General features: G+C 45.9%; 1 protein-coding gene across 7 annotated transcripts in view; it reads right to left on the bottom strand.

The window, feature by feature from the left end:
- LOC147712816 (zinc finger CCCH domain-containing protein 11A-like) overlaps positions 1-21,468 on the bottom strand; it is a 507,151-nt gene that overhangs the window by 113,626 nt on the left and 372,057 nt on the right. For all 7 annotated transcript variants that reach the window (XM_086923487.1, XM_086923489.1, XM_086923491.1 and 4 more), the window contains one exon: positions 15,390-15,893. In XM_086923487.1, coding sequence (XP_086779613.1) covers positions 15,390-15,893 — 504 coding nt within the window. The remainder of the gene's footprint in view (positions 1-15,389; positions 15,894-21,468) is intronic.

Genomic DNA, 21,468 nt, shown 5'->3' with positions numbered 1-21,468 from the left:
TTGACAATCCATCTAGCTATTCCAGATTTTGAAATGGGATTGGCTTTGTGTGGTGGTGAGAAAGACACAAAAAGTTGTTTTGTCTTACGAAAGGGTTGTATTCTTTGTATGTAGTATAGCAATGCTCTTTTGACAACTAAAGTGTTAAGAGCTCTTTCTACTACTGACTGTGGTTGCGAGAAGAAAACGGGCAGTTCCACAGATTGATTGAGATGGAATGGAGAAATTACTTTAGGCAGGAATTTTGGATTGGTACGCAGAACAACCTTATTTTGATGCATTTGCAAAAAGGGTTCTTGAATGGTTAGTGTTTGTAGTTCACTATCTCTGCGCAGGGAAGTAATATCTACTAAGAACGCAACCTTCCAGGTTAAAAATTATAATTCACATTTGTGTAGGGGTTCGAAGGGAGGCCCCATTAGCTGTGTGAGAACGACGTTTAAATTCCATACAGGTGAAGGTGGTACTCTAGGAGGAATTATTCTTTTAAGGCCTTCCATAAAGGCTTTAATGGCAGGCACTCTGAACAGAGATAGATGTCTGTTTTGCAGATATGCTGCTATTGCAGCAAGATGTAGTCTAATAGACGTATAGGCTAAATTACATCTTTGGAGATGCAGTAAGTAACCTATAATGTGTTGAATGGCCAAATCCAAGGGATTAATATAGTTGTTTTGACAATATATTACAAATCGTTTCCACTTGGCTGCATAACATGCCCTAGTGGTAGGATGTCTAGCTTCTTTAATGACATTCATGCAGTCTGGAGGAAGGTTCAGATATCCAAATTCTAGGACTTCAGGAGCCAGATCGCTAGGTTGAGCTGAGCTGGGTCCGGGTGTCTGATTTCTCCACGGTTTTGTGTTAAAAGGTGTGGAGACAGGTGTAATTATTGGTGCGGTACTGCAGACAGTTGTAGCAGTGTGGTGTACCATGGTTGTCTGGCCTACGTTGGAGCAACTAGGATGAGGGTAAGAGAATGCTGCTGTAGTTTGCGTACTACTAGTGGCATGAGTGGTAGAGGTGGAAAAGCTTACGCAAATCTGTTTGACCAATTCATCCATATCACATTGCCTTTGGAGAGTGGGTGTGGATATCTGGCGGCGAAGCTTGGGCATTTTGCGTTTTCGTGGGTGGCAAATAGGTCTATCTGAGGTTGTCCCCACATCTGAAAGAATGGCTGAAGAACTTGCATATGAAGTTCTCACTTGTGGGTCTGTTGTGTTTGATGACTTAACAGATCCGCTATAGTATTTTGTACTCCTGGGACATGTTGGGCTAGAAGGAATATGTTCCGAGGTATGGCCCACCTCCATATTTCCTGTGGTAGTTGAGATAGTTGCAGGGAGTGCGTGCCTCCTTACTTCTGTATGTAATACATTGCTGTCATGTTGTCTGTGCGGACTAATACAGCTTTGTTTGCAACTTGCTTCTGGAAAACTTTTAGTGCCAGGAATATTGCTAGTAACTCCAGATGATTGATGTGGAGTAATTTTTGTTGCGTTGTCCACCTGCCTTCCATGGTGTGTTGCAGTAGGTGGGCTCCCCAGCCGGAGAGCGATGCGTCCGCAGTCAAGATTATCTGAGGAACTGGTTCTAGGAACGGTCGTCCCTTGGAAAGGTTTTTGGTGTTCCACCACTGCTGAGAGAGAGGAGTTCGACCGTCTACCAACACTAGGTCTGTTAAGTGATCTTGAGCATGGTTCCATTGACGTGATAAGCGCTCTTGCAGTGGACGCATTTGAAGTCTTGCATGGGGTACTATGAAGATGCAAGAGGCCATCATCTCTACGAGTTGCATGAACACTTGTGCTCGGTGGGAGTGTTGTGGCTGAAACTTCTAAAATAGGCCTTAGAGAGCCGTCCTTCTTTGGGATTAGAAAATACAGAGAGTAAACCCCCTTGTTTTGATGGTGCAGAGGAACTAGTTCTATTGCACCTTTTTCTAGCAGAGATGCTACTTCTTGCTTTAACAGTGACAGATGTTCTTGTGACATTGGACGCTGTTTGAGTGGTATGTTTGGGGGGTAGATGTTAATTCTAGACAGTAACCTGATTGAATAATTTGCTGCACCCACCTGTCTGATGTGATGTTGATCCATGCAGGCAGGAACTGATGGAGTCTTCCCCCCACAGGAGTGGAATGTTGGGGGGGAAGGGGAGGAAAGTCATTGGGTAGGGGTGGAGGCAGAGCGGGAGGTGTTGTACTTGCCTCTGCCTTTGTTGTTGTTACCCCTGTAACCCCCTCACTGGTAGCCCAAGGTGAATGTGGATTGGCCAGGGGTTTTGTAAGAAGAGGATGCACTTTCTGAGGGGTAGCCTCTCGTGTTGCCTCAGTACGATGAGCGACGAAAAGAACGTCTGGGAACTTGCTGCTGCAAGGCTCCCATAGATTTTGCAGTGTCTGTGTCTTTCTTCATTTTCTCCAGACAAGTCAACATTTGGGCCAAATAGGTGTGTTTCATCAAATGGCTGATTAAGTATGGAGTTTTGCACCTCAGGTTTAAAACCTGAAAATACGTAGCCAGGCATGACTACGTAGTAAGGTGCTGGTGTTGATTGCCCTTGAGGCAGTATCTGCAGCATCTAGGGCACAACGGATGGAAGTATTCGCAATATTTTTCTTTCCTGTATAAGTTCATTAGCCCTGTTCTTGTAATTGTCTGGTAGGTGCTGCATTAGGGACTCTAGTTCGTCATAATGCGCCCTGTCGTATATCTGGCCAGCAAGGATTTGGTGTTGGCAATGCGCCAGATGTTAGCTGCTTGTGCCGCAGTTCTTTTGCCAGAGGCGTCAAGGAGTTTAGATTCATTGTCTGGTGGTGAGGCTTCCCCTATTTGCGAATTAGCACGTTTACGTGCATTGGATATCACTAAAGAATCTAATTGTGCCGGACCTTTAATATAAGCTGGGTCTGAAGGGGCAGCTTTATATTTCTTTTCAATGCGGGGATTGAGGACCCTAGCTCTAAGGGAGACTTTAAAAATTTCTGTTGCGTGCTTGATGACGCCCTTAAGTATTGGTAAGATGGTTGTAGACCTTTGTGTGTTGTCAAAAGGTGTCTAAGAGGAAGCCTTCCTCCAGTTCGTCAGTGTGCAAGTCCACCCCATGATATTGTGCATGTGCAGCCCTTTGGACTAGCAGGTTTTTAAAACCTATGGTGTCCTCTGGTGGGGAAGGTCTGGAAGGATGGGCATCATCCTGTGGGACATAAGTCACATGAGGGGTGTTGTAATCATCCCATGGATTAGGTGACTGAGGGGGACTATTAGCCTGTGGTGGGTAATGTGCACCTCCACCTTCATAATCAGAATCTGTGTGTATGTCATCGTCTGGATCAGGAGATGGTGTAAGTGAATGCTGTGGTGGAGGAGGTGTATGAACAGGAGCAGTATGGGGAGGTGGAGGAGAAGGGACCCTTAATGGAGAGGTTGCAAGGTCTCTCTTCTTTGCAGGAGGAGGTGGTACTGGCGCCTCAAGAGTTCTCTTCTTGGAGCTGAGAGTCAATTGTCCCGTTTTGGGATCCTTTACAAGAGTCTTTTGTTGTGGATCCGGTATAAAAAGTTCTTGTGAGCCAGGTACATCCTTTGGCGTCGAAATCTTCAGCTACGTAAGTTTTTTTAGGCACCGGGTCGGCAGTTGGCTTAGGAGTGTGCCCTTTTGAAGTGTCTTTTGAGGGAACCTGTTTTTTCGGTTCCGAGTGTTTTTTCGGCTCCGATGCATGTGAATCTGGAGCTTTGGCTCATTTTTTTTGCTCGGCTCCGATTGCGATTTCGGTGTTGAACTGCTGCCAGTCTTCGGCGCCGTGTGCTTGGATGTCGAAGCAACGGTCGACGTGGAAGAGGAAGATGGCTTTTTCTTCGGTGTGGGTACTGGGTTGGCACCGGAAGTAGGCTGGCTCGAGCCCTATCCGCCTGAAGACTTTGTTGTCTTCTTTGCCGGGCCCGAAGGCGGGGCGTTAGAAGTTGGTGTCTCAGTGTGCACCCGAGCCCGAAGGTGAGAGTGTGACCGAAGCCTTTTTCGATTGTGTCGAGGAAGGGGTGGGGTTGACTGTCTTACTTACGACCCGTTGAGCTGGAGTGACTTCCTTGACGTCGGAGTCTTCGGCATCTGATGATCTGATACTCTCTTCGGCGTGCTGGTGTTCTGGCACGTCGACACCTTCATCGAAGATGTCGTTTGGAATCGGAGCTGACGAGCCAGCCATAGTTCTTCGAGCTCGAAGGTCCCGGATCGTCTTCTTGGAGCGGAATGAGGCACACGCCGAACAGTTTTTGGCCTCGTGCTCTGATGAAAGGCACAGGTTGCACACCTCATGTAGGTCGATGTGGGAAAACTTCGACCCACATTGAGGACACTTCTGAATGGTGTCCTTTCCATGAGCCAGAAGGTGAGGCCTAGGTATGCCCAAAGGCCTTCGTCGACGACCGGAATGAAAGACATCGAATTTGGTAGAGATTCGCGTCTTAGATCGGGATCGAGACAATACCGTCGAACTGGGTGCGGATTGCGCACCAAAGGAAATTCGATTCCAAACCGGAGCGCAGGAAACGCATCCGTGCCCGATGGCGAAAAAACGAATCTGGGGATGGAGCCGATGCCCATGCGCAATGTGGTCCTAAGGAGGAGTCACCTATCTCTTGACTGCCAAAGTACTTTTCAGGACAACAACAAACGGCAAACATCCGGGCCCAACACTAGGTGGCGATCTTTGTATAGTTGCATGATGTACAATCTGAAGTTCATATGTGCACTGGTAGTTAGTACAATTTTGCGGAGACTGCTTTCCAAATGTACAGCCCGACAAATGGAAAAGGGCCAACTTATGACAATCAATTCCTTGTATTATTTTTAGCATCGGAAAGTAGCTCTGCCGTTAAATCTGGAAAAAACCACGCGTCTAAGACCACAATCTATTCTTCGCTTACTCTCAATGCCGGAACGAAGTCTACAACACAACGTCCCGCCAGCATCGTACCATAACATGGAAGAAGATATGCTTGAGCCCTAGGCGAGGACAGGAGCAGCAATGACCAGAAGAAAGAAGAACAAGGCCACCCTACTAAAGACCTGTGGGAAAAATGCTAAAGAATGTGAGCTGACGAGAAACCTGGAAGACCTAGAACCTCAGCTGTCCTTGAACAAAGAATGACATCTAGACATCAAGATGGCCAAGGATGTGCAGGATAAACTCAACTAATCTGTCCATTATAAGTGCCTCTCAACCACCTCTCCACCAAAGCACCCACTAACTTTCCCTAATTTTGTTGGACCAGATATTATCCCTTTTTCTTATCCATACTGGATCATGGATAACATTTTTGGTGGATGAGGGTGGTCGCTGTGATTTTAGAAAATCACCACAATATGTTTTAAGAATCTGGAAACATTGCATTTTGAGGATGCATTTACACCCGGACCCTCAAGTTTCCCAGTTACAAGTGGGCAGTCGTTCCCAAAGTTTTGGCTCCTGAGGACCCCCATTGTGTCAGCACTGGAAGCCGGGGACCCCCAAGCAATCTGTATGATTTGAATTTCAAACATTAAAACAGTACTTCGAAAAAAATAAACACACGTGTGCACACAAAACAAATAGTCGATTACTAAGGATTTTAGTATTTTATATTGAAAGAATCTGCAAAAAACGAAAAACTTTATTGGGAAGGTTGGTGCTGCATCTCAGGGCCAGACTGGAAACCCAAGCCGCCCTGGCAAATGTTTTCCGACCAGTCCGCACAGGGTGCGCACCAAGTGCAGTGAGTGAGTCGAACCACTACAAAGGTCCCGTTTGGACACCCCCACCCTACCTTAACATTCCCTCATACGCAACAGTCCCTTTTTAGGAACCGACGTGTCAGGAATATTTTGTCAAAATGGCTCAAATAGTGAGAGATCTTACCTGATCAGTACCCTCAATCAAGAGAGGCAGACCCTTCAACCCCCAGTACCTCTCTCCTTCCGACTCCGGCTCCATTTCTTACACGGAGTTAGAGAGGAGAGAACCTTGGCAACAGGAGCACCACGTCCTCCTGTTGCCAAGAGCTATTCTCCTCTCCATTATGCCTCCAGCTGACCGCCTAACACAATCAGACTCGAAGCATTTAATCACAATGGAGACCTGCAGCAGCTGATAGCTCGAGCCCCCCGAGTGACAGTTGCTTGCTTCTCGATTACGATCAGCTACTGCTAACTTCATTTCTGCCCGCTTTTCTACAATTGCATGATTAATTAATTTTTTTAAAGGGAGGTTTAAACATACGCGCATGGAGGAAACTCTGCCTGGAAAAAGGACACTTCTCATCCGATACCCAACCAATCAAGGGTTTCTACTAACCAAGGTCTGAGTGTCAAAGCCCGTATTTTGCTTTGAGTGGCTTGTCTTTTCAATCAAGGTCTGCAAAGTGTCAAAGCCCCGATACGTCTTAGAGTGTCTTGCCCATCAGTGCTATTTCCCTAAGGTTTTAAAAAAAACTAATGCCCCCATTCCTAGCATGAACGACAAAGCCTTCAAGAAACCTTAAGTAAAGTCAGGGCTTCAAAGAGATCCCTCCCTTCCGAGGATGACGATGTTACAGAGAACCAGAGCTCCCAAACCTCTGATGACCTCACTGAAATAAGGAAGAAAAGAAGAATAAAAATATTGAACAACCAACCCCCAGGAGCACTATGGGAGGTCCTAGCACCTTAACTAATTCTGGAGGTCATAGCACCTCAATTATTAATGGAGGTCCTCGCACCTCAAACTCCCTGGGTGACCTTAGCGGCACAACCTATACTGGTGTCCTCAGTGGTACAAAACATCCGGGTGTCCCTAACGGCACAAAACATCCAAGTGCTCAATATACTCAATACGATCTAGGAGATAATGACAAGACGATGAAGCTTCTGACACATTTGACGAATAGGTCTTAGACTTGGATGAGGATGACCAAGAGTTTTACAACCAACCGTCTGAGGACGAACTCCAATCCTCGTCAAATGACAATATCCCTAATCCCTTGGGCGTGGAAATGTTCTCACTTAATATAAAGCATCCAAGAAGCTCGGAATGGTGGCCTCAGGATCATGTGGCGAATTCATAAAGAAATGGCTTAGAAATCTGTTGGAAAAAGACACTAGCAATATACTCAGAGCCGAATGCTCAAGACCCTCCATACAAGACAAGATCTGCCAAACCCCTAACCTGTATCCAGAGCTAATCAATTTCCTCTTTAAACTCAGCAGAGACCCGAGAAAAGGAATGTAAAGATCCCTCGATGGGTCCAGAATCGCCTTCCTGATGTCCTGGGACCTCTAGCCAAGATCATCGATACTGCTGAGGAAAGCCACATTAATGGCACACCCCTGGATACAGAACTAATACGGATACGGAACTAATCAGGGGATGGAGCCAGAGAGCCTTGATAATACTAGGCAATGCCAATGCCAGCCTCAACGCCCAAAGGAGAAGATTTGTTTTGACCAAAACTAACCCAAAGCTGAGTGACATGGCGGACAGAGAACCCTCTCAGAAACCCAAAGGGTTACTCTTTGGCGAAGACCTAATAAAATCATTAGGGAAGTACGTCTCGACCTTTACAGCCTTGGATAAGGCCCAACAGAATATGAAGCGTGTATTCAATCCTATCCTTTTTGGTCGGGCCGGAAGAAGGGGTCTCTCTTCCGGCCGCTACAATCAAATGCCCTGCTCAAGATTCCGAGGCTACGGAAGAGGTTACCAACCAACCAATGCTCCAAAAATTCTACCCCCAAAGAGGGAGAGGCACTCGCAACAGAGGCTTTAGATCACGTGGAACCTTCAGCAACACCCAAAGTGAGTACTCTAACTCCTCTTTCCCCCAAAAGGTGTGAGGCAGACTAAAAGTCTTCTATCAGAATTGTAAATTAATTACCCAAGACCGATGGGTACTTAACACTGTCAAGGGCTTCACGATAGACTTTATAGAAACTCCTACTCAAACTTCTTTACTGAGAGACATCCCGCTCACTCTAGACCAACTAAAATTAGTAGAGGAGGAAATATCCTCTATGCTTCAGAAAGGAGCCATAATAGAAGTCCCACTGGGAGCTCTTTCTCGTCGGCTGGAACTCAGTTATAAACTTAAGGGAACTCAACAAATATCTGGTTTACAGACATTTCATGATGGAAGGCATCCAACTCCTGAGGGATTTGTTGCTAGAGGGGGACCGGCTAGTCAAACTAGACCTAAAAGATGCATACTTTACCATCTGTATGGCCAAGGTCCACCAATCCTTCCTTTAGTTCATGTGGAAAAACCATCTGTACCAGTTTCAAGCCCTCCCTTTCAGCCTATCTTCCGCCCCATGGTGCTTCACCAAAGTCATGAGAACAATCACCTCATTCCTAAGATAAAGGGGTATTCGACTAATCATATACCTAGAAGACATCCTTATAATGTCCCAAGACCGCACTCAGATAATTCAAGATCTGAAGACCGTAATGGATCTATTAGAAAGCTTGGGGTTCATTATAAACAAAGAAAAATCGATTTTGTCTCCCTCCAGCATCATAAAATTCTTAGGTTTCACTGTAGACACAACAAAATGTCTCCCTTTACTCCCTTCAAAGAAAATATCCAAAATCAGGAAAGTAATAAGACACATCCTGAAACAAGAAACCCTAACCCTGAGAGAACTAGCCAGGCTGCTGGGTCTCCTCTCTTCCTCCATTCAGGCCATTTTCCAGGGTCCCCTGAATTATAGAGCTCTTCAAAGGGTAAAAAGCGAGACCTATAAGGTCCGGTCTTTGGTACGGAGATCACGTTACCCTAGATTAGGAGGCCACATCAGAACTGATCTGGTGGTTAGAGAATTTAGATGCCTGGAATGGCAAAGCAATTTTTCGTTTAACACCAGTATTTGTTTTAGAATCAGATGCGAGCCTTCATGGCTGGGGAGCTTGCCTCCTCGATCAGAACACAGGCTGTGTGGTCGCAGGATGAATCCTCTCACCACAAACAACCTAGAACGGACAGCTGGTCTTTACGCATTGATGAGCTTCAGATATTCTCTACAAGGCAGGTCAGTTATTCTAAAGATGGACAACATGTCCGCAGTACCCTATATAAATCATCTGAGGGGCACCAAATCTGCGGATTTCTCGAATTTAGCCAAAACACTTTGGATGTTCTGTCTGGAACACAAGCTCACCCAAAAAGCGGAATACCTCCCAGGGAAACCAAACATATCTGCAAACTGGAACTCGAGGTTCCTTTTAGATCACAGCGATTGGAAACTCAATGTTTCCGTGTTCAGGTCTCTCAACAAAATATAGGGACCACAAGAAATAGATCTCTTTGCCAGCAGGCTAACCTTCCAATTGGAGAAATACTTCAGCTGGATGCCCAACCCGGGTGCTCTTACTGTGAACGCATTTCTCCAGTGCTGGAAAGGAGTCAAAGCATACGCATTTCCCCCCTTTGCCATGATCCAGAGGGTTCTACTGAAAGTGAGACAGGACCAAGGCTCCATTGCTCTAATAACTCCCTTCTGACCATCTCCGGCCTGGTTCACCACTACTCTTGAACTAGTTTGCAATATTCTCTTTTTAATTCCAACGCAAGTGGATCTTTTAACAGACGTAGATGAAGGAGGTCACCCCCTAGTACTGGCGGGGAATTTGAACCTTTTACCTAGGGTGTGTCGGTAGATCCAATTAGGTCTCAGGGCTTTAGCCTACAGCTGCAACTCTCCTCAGAGAGTCATGGGCCCCAGGTACTCACTACAGGTACAGCAACATATGGAGAAGCTGGGTACGTTGGTGCCTGGAAAGGAACCTGGATTCCGTGGAGGGACCTATTGTTGACATAGTAAACTTCCTTGTAGAACAGTTCGAAAGGGGTCTCAACTATAGAACAATCAATTATTATAGATCGGCCATCTCCGCAGGCCATGCCAAGGTCAACGGTAAAACTATAGGTAAGAACATCACTTTGTAGAGTTGTCAATAGTAATAGACTAAGGAGACCTCCTAAAGCCAAATATCAGTCTCTTTGGGACGTTACGTTAATCCTAGATCTTTTCACCAATTGGCCAGTTAACACTATTGAATAGAAAAAGCCTATTCATCAAGCTTGCAACACTGTTATGTTTAATATCTTGCCGAAGAGTTTCTGATGTCAAAGCTCTTAAAATCACAAATAGCTCCTATAACATGTGTGGAGTCAAGTTAGAGTTAATTAGAATAACAAAGACTATGTCTGATTCTATCTTCTATCCACGCTTTGATTTATGCAGAAAACTGTGTGGTGGATTGCACGAGAGAGTACGACTGCAGAATGAATGGACTTTGTCCTCCAGGTGTCAATCAGTTACTTAGATCCTTGGTTAAGCCTCACAGAGCTATAACGTTGGCTTCCATTGCCAGATGGGTTAAAACTGCTATGAATTTAGCAGGTATTGATTTAACGAAATTCCAAGCACATTTGCTTAAAGGTGCTATGGCCAATAAATCCTTCTGAACTGGTGGTAAGTTGAACGACATTCTCAAAGCGGCTGACTGGTCTAATGCTACGACTGTCGCGCAGCATTACTGTAAACTAATAGAACACCTGTCTAATGTTGTCTTACAAAGCTACCAACATGCATAATGGTAGCTCCAGTCTTGTAATGAAATTGCGATTCTCCTATTACCATGACTAGAGAATTGCAATTCCCATGCTACTTAAGGATTTTGACCATGACCGCCATTCACAAGAAACCGGTACACTTATAGTGACTAGTAGTCCATTTTCAGCACAAGTGGTGCCCAGTTTGAACTCAGGTCGCCATTTAACTTTGAAAACGTTCAATAACCCCAAGAGCCCCATTAACTGGATCCTGGAACTGCTTTGCAAAATAGTCCATTTGGGCATGTTGAAACAATCCTTTCACATGGGAAGGAACCACTGTTCACTTAAGGAGTGGATTTTTTTGTTTATAATATTTTCATGCACTGTGTAGTATAGTGCCACTTTTTGCATGGTTGTCTCCCACATTTTGCCTGATGTTGATGCTCTTTGACTAAGTGTCCCTGGGTTCCTGCTAACCAGGTACCCCGGGGCCTGTGTTCTTTCTCTATAGCTGTACCTCTGCACCCCCAATTGGCACCTCTCTGGCCACATGTAAGTCCATTGTAAAAGGTACAATGGGTGCCAAGGGCACTGGGACCAGAAAAGGCCTCCAAGGACTGCAGCATATATTGTGCCACCCTTAGAGGCTCTGTACCTGAACACACACACACACACATTCACTCACTCACTCACACCCCTTGAAGGCTGAGTGTTTTGGTGCAGAGAAAAGTGAAGATTCAACATAGCACACGTAACTGTGTGCCATGCCTATAACCCACTGCTGTGGTATAGGTTAGATACCCCTCTAGCTGGGTGCACTATACCATTGATGTGGGTACAGGTGTATGCACCCTTCACCCCTACAGTCTCGAAGTCCATTTTTAGACATTGTAAGTGCAGTAAAGCCATAAAGAGTATATTGTCTGGGAGTTTGTCATTAAGAACTCCACAGCACCAAAATGGCTTTACTGAATTCTAGGAGGTTTGGTATCAAACGTCTCAGCCCATTAAACCAACATTGCCAAATGAACTCAGAGAGCATCTTAGAGGTGCCACCTGAAAAACGACCTAACTAGTGTCCAGGCTGAGTGGCTGCTTGCCAGCTGCCACCTCCAGACATGTTTCGGGACCGCTGGGTCAAGAGCCTCCCCGGTTCAAGCCTCTCCACCAGGTTGGGCAGGGTCCACGATGGCGAAGCTTTAAAGGCCTTCCCCCTTTGTGAGCTGACCCAGCCATTTGCTGCTCTCAGCAACTGGCCCCCATCGTTTCTAACCCCTAATTTGGGAGGGAAAATCGGCGTGAAAACCAAGATAGGAGAGGTAAACTCACCTTTGCCAACTCTCCTTCCCCCTCAAGTGGAGGAGGCGAGACACAACTCTCAGTCCGTGCCATCTTGAAGACGCGGGACCCAGCCAACCAGGGAGAGGCTTATGCCTCCCTCCCCCGGAGGGTGGCATAAAACAGGTGTACCCACCCCAAGGAAGGGACCCATTGGTCTTAGTCTGTACCTACCTGAAACACCCCTAAATTTAGTATTTAGGGGCAACCTGGAACCTTGCCTCCTCAGACGAGCAAGAAGGACCGAAAAGCCATGCTGAAGGAAGAAGAGGACGACACCAACTATGTTGGCCCCAGCCCTACCAGCCTGTCCTGACCTTGACCTGCTCCAGCAGAATCCCAGCTTGCCCTGCAGCCAGTAGCCACCAGAACCCAGAGGACCTGCCCTGCCTTCCCCCTACAGGACTTTGTCTCATGTGAACACCGGGCTTGCTCAAGAACCAGACTCCGGCCAAATCCGCGAGTCAGCACCCGACACCCATGGCCCGAGTTTGAGTGGCCCAACACGACGAGGTCTCCCCGGCGATCCTCAGCTGGGATCTTGTGATCTCTGACCTACCTCAAGCCTCCTGACAATGCCTAAAGCCTCTATCTGGAGGGTCCCTCCCAACCGCAACCAGAGCTGGAAAGGAAACCTGATGCCTAAAGACGCCCCTGCACCGACACCCTACGGCCTTGGGTGGCCCAACTGACTGTGTCCAGGCAACTCCCTTCATCCCAACTTACCTCTCCAACCGGTGGTCGCCTCCAGCATACCTCCCTGTGCAAACCGGCTGTGTTTGTTCAGACTGGAAATCTCCCATTAAAATCAACAGGGCACCCAACGCCAAATCAGCATTCTCTGCCCTCAGCTTAACCCGAGGAGCTTTACTGTCTCAACTCTGTGCTTTCCCGAGACCAGCCACCAACAGACGGCCCCCTTGGCAAATATTGTGCCTCAGTACTCTACACCTGGCAGCCCTAGTACCGCTGAGGGTGCTTTTTTAGTGATACATTGACTCTTGGGTAACCCTTGTTCTAACCCCAGAAACTCAACCCTAAAGACTGATTGCTTACCTGCAAACAGATAACCTCATTTCCTCCACAGGATTGCATTGACTGTTTTCCTCTGAAAACATTCTAAGCATTGAGCTTTGTTTGTATGGAACCCAAAGCAACTGTGCTTTAATGCTAAACTGTTTTACTTATCTTTGTCTAGGAAATGTCCGAATGTGATATCTAGGCACATCGCCCTGATTAGAATAGGTAATCTAAAAAGTATTCTAAAGCGTAATCTGAAAAGTAATCACAAAGCAATTACAAATAACTATTTTCTTTAAATATTTTACAAACCTATAACAAAGTCAATTTCATCTAGCTTGCTTGTTTTGATCAACTGGCCTTGAAAAATGCAATTCTACTTGCCTGTACCAAGTCCATCTTGGTTTTAAAAACAAAATACAACTAAAGAAATATTTTTGATACAAATAATTGGTGCAAGTTCAGTCTTTGAGTGAGTGACATCATTTCTTGCCGGAGTGTGTGCAATAAATGCTTAACACTACCCTCTGATAAAGCCTGACTGCTCGCCCACACTACCACAAATAGAGTGCAAGGTATTATCTACTTTTACATCTGCCTACCTTTGGGGTTCCACTGGACTCTGTGCACACAATACTTTACATTGGTACAGTATATACAGAGCCAGCTTCCTACACTGTAATTACTAGCAAATTCTCAGCTAACATGGACATACTTTCTCAGCATTCCTGAGTACAGGGGTAGGTATGTCAGACGTACCATAACATTCTCAAAGATTCAGCCTTGCACATTTTCCACTGCCTCGGGGATGTAAAAAAAGCGGTGATAAGAGGATTGAGACCAGTCTTCCTTATAGTTTAGCAGTGTATCAGACTCCCCATGTTTTTGACCTACTGCACCCTCAAGGTCAAATGCTATAGTACTGTGTAGGGTTGCATCTCTCCGTGTGCATTAGCTGGCATACTGTATCAGATTTGCCACACTACCATTTGGGGAATCAAGATACAATATGAACAATAGGAAGCTAATGAGCACTTAAGAAAGGCCCAAAGCCATTGAATAACAGCAGTATATAAAAGAAAATTGCCACTACCAATAACTAGAAGAGCAGGGAGAAATGCTTGGAAAATAAGTCCAGATTTCAGAGGTCTGTTGCTTTCTAGCTAAATTTGCACTAAGTAAATACCTTTACATACATACACATCGTGAGGCCCGACTTCTTACATGGGCATGCTCTTCTTTGGAATACTGACATCATAAAAAAGTTTAGGATTTATAAACTATTTTGTCTGAGTAATACATTAATGCTTTAAGGCATTCAGAAAATCCAAACAATGTCTATGAGGTACGGACAACAATACTGGTGCCGCCTTCAGAAACAATGCTCCACATGATACCTTTACAGTGTGGCATAAACAGAGGTAAGACATCTTTCCGTTACACTGCTTATATATCTTCCTCACTATAGCAATGCTCTCCATGCCTTCACTGTGGAGGCACTTTAACGCTACCCGATAAAAAAACTCCACAATGCTTAAGACCATGGTACGCTGCAGTGCTGGTTACGATGTTCTTACTAGTCATGCATGTGAGGGAAAGCTTACAACGCTGCTGCACAGGTTAGTGCTTGAGGATAATTTGCACTGTTGCTGCTAGCGAAGGTATTGGTATGCGAGTAAAGCTTCACTACTTCTGTATATGCTGCACCTTTGGTATGCTTTAGGGTACCTTGATCCACGGCTGCCTACGCTTTAGAACTGTTCTGTGCATGCAAAGAATCCTTACACTGCAGATGTGAATACTGTAGCTGTACTACAAGCGTCAGTGATGCCTGGTGACTAAAACACCTTATTAATGATGGTTTCAAACAATTTGAATTTAGAAGAAAAAGAACATTTTCAAATAGGAGATGTTACACATAGGATTGAAAAGATTCTTCACTTTTAAAAAGTGCTTTAGAATCCAGCTATGAGCAGAGAGATTACTGTGTTTATGAATCAAAGCTAGGTGTGTTAATCCACAGAACAGCAAAATTATAGTCACTTTTTTAGAAAATCTCTGTTGAAATTCACTGTATGCAAAAGCCTCTTTTAGGTTCAATGTGGATACCCTGAAAATATGCCTGAATTCTACTATTCAGTGGATGAACACGATCAGCTCAGCTCTGTTGCGTATATTCATGAAAATCCTATGGTGGAGAACCTTCTCACCAACCACTATAAGGCAGGATAAGAGTAACATGAGAACAAATTCATGCAATAGAGGTAACTATTCTTGTAAAGTACACCATAGACAAAAAATGACCAGTGTTAATGGCTCAGAAATGAAAAAGCACAGCAGCTATATGAGCATAGACTATGGAGAACTGCTGAGAAGAAACTGTTATGAACTCTAACCAAGTGGAATGCATGGAATTCTCAGGTCCAGCCCTGCGACCAAGGGCCTCTAACCTTTCCTTACCAGCTGGCTTGTTATTTAGAAGTAGCCTCCTCCCTCTCGTGACAGGCTCTGCTTGAGGAGCTCCATTCCTGGCATTCTCGCCACTCTTCCGTAGGCGTAGTGCTTTCTCAAGCTTTATCTCCTCCAGGGTCTTCACGCGCACTCGTTCTATAGATCTTCTTTTCTCTGCTGCCTCAAATGTCAGCACATTGTTATCGCTGCTTTTTAGGTTAACTTGGGCCGGCAGGCTCGGGGAATCATTCCCAGTGTTATTCGCCATTTCGCTGCTCTCTGTCTTTACTCTATGTCTCTCTACCTCCTCCATTTGTCGCAGCTTTTTTTCAGCCAACATCCCAATAAAGGATTTGATGTGGATGCCTGGCTGGGCTGTTTTCGCAAGGTCCTCCATTTCTACTGCACCATCCTTCTTAGGATAGGCATCCTGCTCCTTTTTCTGACTGAGCTTCTCCAGACGGATTTCTTCTAAGGTCTTGATATAGATTTCCCCTGGTGGGTGTGCAGTATCTACAGATGTTAATCAGGAACACAAAAATGGATGAAAAAAATCCAAAATGATTAATTAGCGACAGAAAGCCATTTTTGTGCACAACATGCATATCTATTCAAGCCACGTTAAACTTGTTGATCACTATACATACCAGTTCAAACCAACTGGTCTCAGTCATTGGATGTTCATTATGTGACAACTACTAGTGTAAAATAAAACACATCCCATCATAAGGGAGTACAAGCATTTACAATGCAACGGTCTCGCCTTTGCAAAAGTTAGAGCTATTGGCATTGTAAATGACAAACTTTTTATTTATGTGTTGGTTTTGAAAACAGATAAATAAATGGCATTGTCATTTACAATGCCAATAGCTTGATCTCTCCTAAATGCGTGACCTATTGCATTTGCACATAAACACACACAGAGCCACACACACAGAGAGCCACACACACAGAGGGCCACACACACAGAGGGCCACACACACAGAGGGCCACACACACAGAGGGCCACACACACAGAGGGCCACACACACAGAGGGCCACACACACAGGGAGCCACACACACAGAGAGCCACACACACACACACAGAGAGCCACACACACACACAGAGAGCCACACACACACAGAGAGAGCCACACACACACACAGAGAGCCACACACACACACACAGAGAGCCACACACACAGAGAGAGCCACACACACACAGAGCCACACACAGAGCGGCACAGCTCTTTACAGGCACAGCAATGCCACACTACGCAAATTAAAAAATTGGCAGCTATTTGTGGTTGTTTTACACCTCTATACGCTCAAGACGATGCACAGCAGAGGTCGCCTGAATCAAAACCAAGAGAAATCGCAATGAACGGAGATCCCGAGGTGATCTCTTCAACTTCGCAGTGCAAGGGCACACCCACCAGTTGAGTTTGCTTTGCGCGTTCCCATGAGAAAGCGGAGGATGAAGTCTGGTGCTGTACATTTTTTTGCTGTACAACGGCCTATGAAAACCCCATTCCTGTGTTGTTATTGTGGTGAATTCTCCGTGAGAGTGCATGTGTTTTCTTGCTCTCTCTATGCTGCTTACCCCTCTCAAGTGCCCAACCTGCATTACTTACTCTCTACCTGACCCCCCACCCCCAATTCCTCTGTTTCTCACCCTAGCCCTCCCGGTTCTGGAAACATTTTCATTTAATTACTGGGATGGCACCCAGGGAGCTGTGAGTACGTGCATGGTGCCGAAGGAGGTGCACCGCGATGCCGCTGACCCCCGCTCTATCCTCGTGTTGTTCTGGGTAGAGGTCATGTATAATAACACAACGAAGTGTGCACGTGTTGTTCTGGGTAGGGGTCATGTATAATAACTCACAACGCAGTGTGCTTCACTTGTACAAATGTAGAACAAAGTAAAGAATCAATAAAGCAATGGCATTTTACCTCAATCTGGATCAGCAAATATTACATGAAAGGCACCTAGTTTTCATCAACACCTTATACATGAAATAACATTTCAAGGTCCTACGGAACATTCCCAAAAATACGGTTCACTGGAGCATGCATTTATTGGTCAAATGCTGTGCATGAAACACCCAGGCAGGAATATTTATTGACTGAGGCACACAATACTCTGTCTTGCCAGAGAAGGGCAGTGAACCACAGACCTGTAAATGGCACAGTGATGAAGCACTTCATTATCATCTTGTCGCTCTAGCTGCTTAACAATCACTGCCCTGCCCTGATGACAAGCTCGCCTTTCATCCAATAACGAACAAGAACGCTAGGGGCCACTAAAACGAGGGCTTTGGCGCCTTTGGAGAAGTGTAACTCAAGCCACTTCTCTGTAGTTCCGGCAGAATCAACCAAGCACAGACACTAAAGCAGTGCACGCATCTTTAAATTCCTGACATTTGCAGAAGCGCTATAGCCCGGGGGAACCCTGAGATTTCAGGGAGGCAGTGCTCCTTAAGACTAGGCACATCTGGACAGACAGGGACTCGTATGCAGACACGTGACTCGCTGTCCTGCTAGTCTTTCAGCGGCACAGGGCAAGTCCTGTATTGTCCCAAGGTCCCCCCAGGCCAGTTCTCCTCGGAACATTGATTTATTACAATTACATAGTCTGGAGCAGAAACAACCAGCCCGGCCCTGAAAAGTCCGGAGATCCCCAGATGCCAATCAGCATGCGTGCTGGTTATATAGGATGTGACCTTCCGTGGATGTATATGTCCTGGAGAGAAGTTGATGGATACGGGCAGCCCTGGATAACCACGGGAGAGCTGGGCGGGGAGGAGGAGTTTTCTTTACTGAGCTTTGCTGACTGTCTTTACCGGGCAGCGGTAATGCAGCAATGAATGCTCGGAGTGTAAAGGGTGCTGGATGGTGGCTGCTGCACAGAGAGCTCAGAGCTGCAGCGTGCAGCGCATGCCTTTATGCTCGCTCTCGGCGCCCGGGCTCTCAAATCCGTGCCATCGACCCCCTGTTAGGTGGGCGGACCTGTGGGAATGTTGGCGTTTGATATAGAGAAAAGTTCCTCACTCGCCATCATGAGAGTTGTTGATCAAAATGATGATGAAAAATGTGTTAAGGGTTTCACGGGGTTTATCTTAGTTAGCCGTAGCTCGATGGTCACTCAGCCTGTCTGGTGTGCAAACTTCAACATAACAGTGATGTGCCAGGTATATTTCTAGAGTATGCATGCACTGTAAGGGGCTTCTTGGCGCTAAAGTGCATTTGCTGTGTTCCATCACAGTGATCCCTGGGAAGGATGACAAGTTGACCGAACAGCCCAGAATCCAAACCGACATAGGGTCGATCAGATTCCTACAGCGGTTGCACATATTCACTCAGGCACCACACACCGAAATAGCAGGTGTAATGTATAAAAACGAGCAACCATCTTTGACACTACGTTAGTCGGAGATGGCATTTGACATCAATCGCTGCATTAGTTTGTGCCTGATACACACTTGTGTTCGCTGCTCCAGTGTTGGCACATTCACTACTTGGTGATGCTCGGCTTCAGTGGAGGCACCAAGACTAGCTCTGCGGCGGAGTCCACACCACATAACACTCTTCCCCTCCCCCATCGTAGAAAGAATTCAGAATTGTGACTTCTTTCTGAAGGCTAGCACATAAATACTAGTTTAGCAACTTGAGGTAAACAACAGAGCTCAACAGAAATAATCTACACAGATAAATAATGTGGTGTGTTTTAATTTACAATACTACCCAAATATGTGTCTTTCGAGAAGAAATTGTCTGAACCGACCAAATGGCTCTTAAACCATGATCACACCTCATTGCACTACTGAGTTAAGCTCACCACGAGCTTTCACCACTAAACAACCTTGAAAAGGCGAACTGGTTAGTGATGTCAGAATATACCTCAAAACTCCACGGACATCATCAAACTAAGCAAGGTACTATAGCGCCTATTATGGGAGATTGCTACAACATGGCTGGTTGGGTGGGTCTTTTAACCGGTGAGCAAAGGGGTGTGTCATTAACCTCGGTGTACTCCAAATTCACATTCAACGCAGATTCAACCAAACTTTGTAGCATCACCCCGCTGCTCTTCATCTTACCTTGCTCCCCTTGGTCTGGTCCATTTAAGTTCAGAGAAGCTAGAGCTGCCATCTTGAGTAGGGCTATGTTTTCATAGTCAATGGCCTCAGTTTAATATCGCAACGCCAAGTCCACACATGATTCAACTTCAACTGTCTCCACTTTTGGAAGAGATGGATTTTATCACGGATTCCCAGATTAAGACTGCAATTAAGCTCTCCGTAATATGATACAAACATTCCTCAATATTGGACTATAAAAAACTCAGTTCAAATGCTTTGATTAATCGATTGGCCGAACGTCCTACCACTTAAAACAGAGACTACACCCCAAGCCACGCTCAAAGAGCTATCAGCACGTGCCGCTAGTAATGGCTGCATTCACCAACAACAATAAAACATAGGACCCCACGCTTCACCTTCAGAGAACACTCCGCTATTCACGCCCAGACAACAGCATTATTGTGGCGTCACCCCCTCATTCCTTCCAGGCTCCTAAACCACATACAAGGAGGGGGAGGAGCACTCTCTGCGGAAATTCACCCTTTTTACGTATCCTCCAACAATCGATACTGCGCCCAATGGCAGTCACAGGGGTTATCAGGCAGCACACACTGTGGAAGAAGTTATCACACACACTCCGAAGGTGTTGTGGTACTTCAGGAAGCTCAACTCGGTGAGCAATAAATAGTGCATGGAGAACAAGGGCGTAGAAATCTACACCAGGGCTCGACAAATCCACTCGCCCGCTCGCATTTGCGAGGGAGAATGGATCAGGACGAGCTATTTTTAGGTCCTACTCGCCCTTTCTGGCGAGTAGGAAGTCAAACTAACTTTTGTCCTCTGTCTTTGAAAACAGAGCAAAAGTGACAAGATAACATGATTTAAAGGCACTTTTATTGCTCCTAAAGGGAATGAGCAATAAAGATGCCTTTAAATCTTGTTATCTTGTCACTTTTGCTCCGTTTTCAGAGACGGAGGTCAAGGGGGTTGCAGTCAGGTCGAGGGGATTTTCCATGGTACTAGACCTGCAGGACTAGTACCATTTTTCGGATTTGTCGAGCCCTGTACACAATACAAAAGTTGCACACAACAGAGTGTGCTGGGAAGGGGAAAGAAGCAAAACGCCTGGGCAAAGGGAGAGGGCACCCCTCCAAAGGCCACGGAGCACATTGGACACATACGTTACCAGTTGAAATAATAACACAGTGTAATCAGGAGGCGCTATATTTAGTAAGCACTACTGTTTATATACTGGCAAAAGATGAAATGGCTACGGAGGCCATCGAAGCACGCGCCTGGTTTGTTATTGAAGCTGGAATCACTTTGAAAATCTTATTTGTCATTCATAAAATTGGCAAAGCTCCTGCTATGTGAGGGAAAAGCATTGACTATGGCACGACAAGCCACCACCATAGTGGTGTAAATAAATCAGCCTCGAGGCGGCTCGCGCCCAGCCTCTTGAGCCACGCCCACCCGTGCTTCTGTCGACAGGTCACACAGTTTAGGGGGAAACATAAAACACTGGACTACTCGCACGGCGACACTACGAATACACGGAGGCCCGCCTGAGCAATTAATGGCACTCATCTGCTCACCTCCATCATTAATGCTGGTTTGATCCTGATGTGAGGACAGGAGGACGATCACAATTAAGCACATGCTACATACACAGCATCAAGCACAGAAGGCCCGATTTCCAAAGGTTTTACATAATTCAGATCAGAAAAACATGGTCCGACATTGAAATGCCCCCGCCATCTGTTTGTGACCCCTAAGATACCCATCAGAGCAGAGGTCAGCCATGCATCCTCCATCCAATCACTCTCGGATACCTTTGGGTCGAGTTTGCGCTATATAACAAGTGCTGCCATTTGTCTCTAAGCCCCGTCCATTTCAGATTGGGGGGGGGGGGGGGGGGGGGGGGGTGTTTTTAGACTTTCTTTCTAGGATGTAAACAAGTCAAAAACACGTCCACCAGTCTAAAAAGGACAGGGCTTACAGACAAATGGTTCTTCTTTCTATCTGA

The sequence above is a fragment of the Lissotriton vulgaris genome, chromosome 5, assembly GCF_964263255.1.
Source record: "Lissotriton vulgaris chromosome 5, aLisVul1.2, whole genome shotgun sequence".
Lineage (NCBI taxonomy): Eukaryota > Metazoa > Chordata > Amphibia > Caudata > Salamandridae > Lissotriton > Lissotriton vulgaris.
The sequence above is the reverse complement of the archived record's forward strand: the minus strand, read 5'-3'. Positions and strand labels throughout refer to the sequence as shown.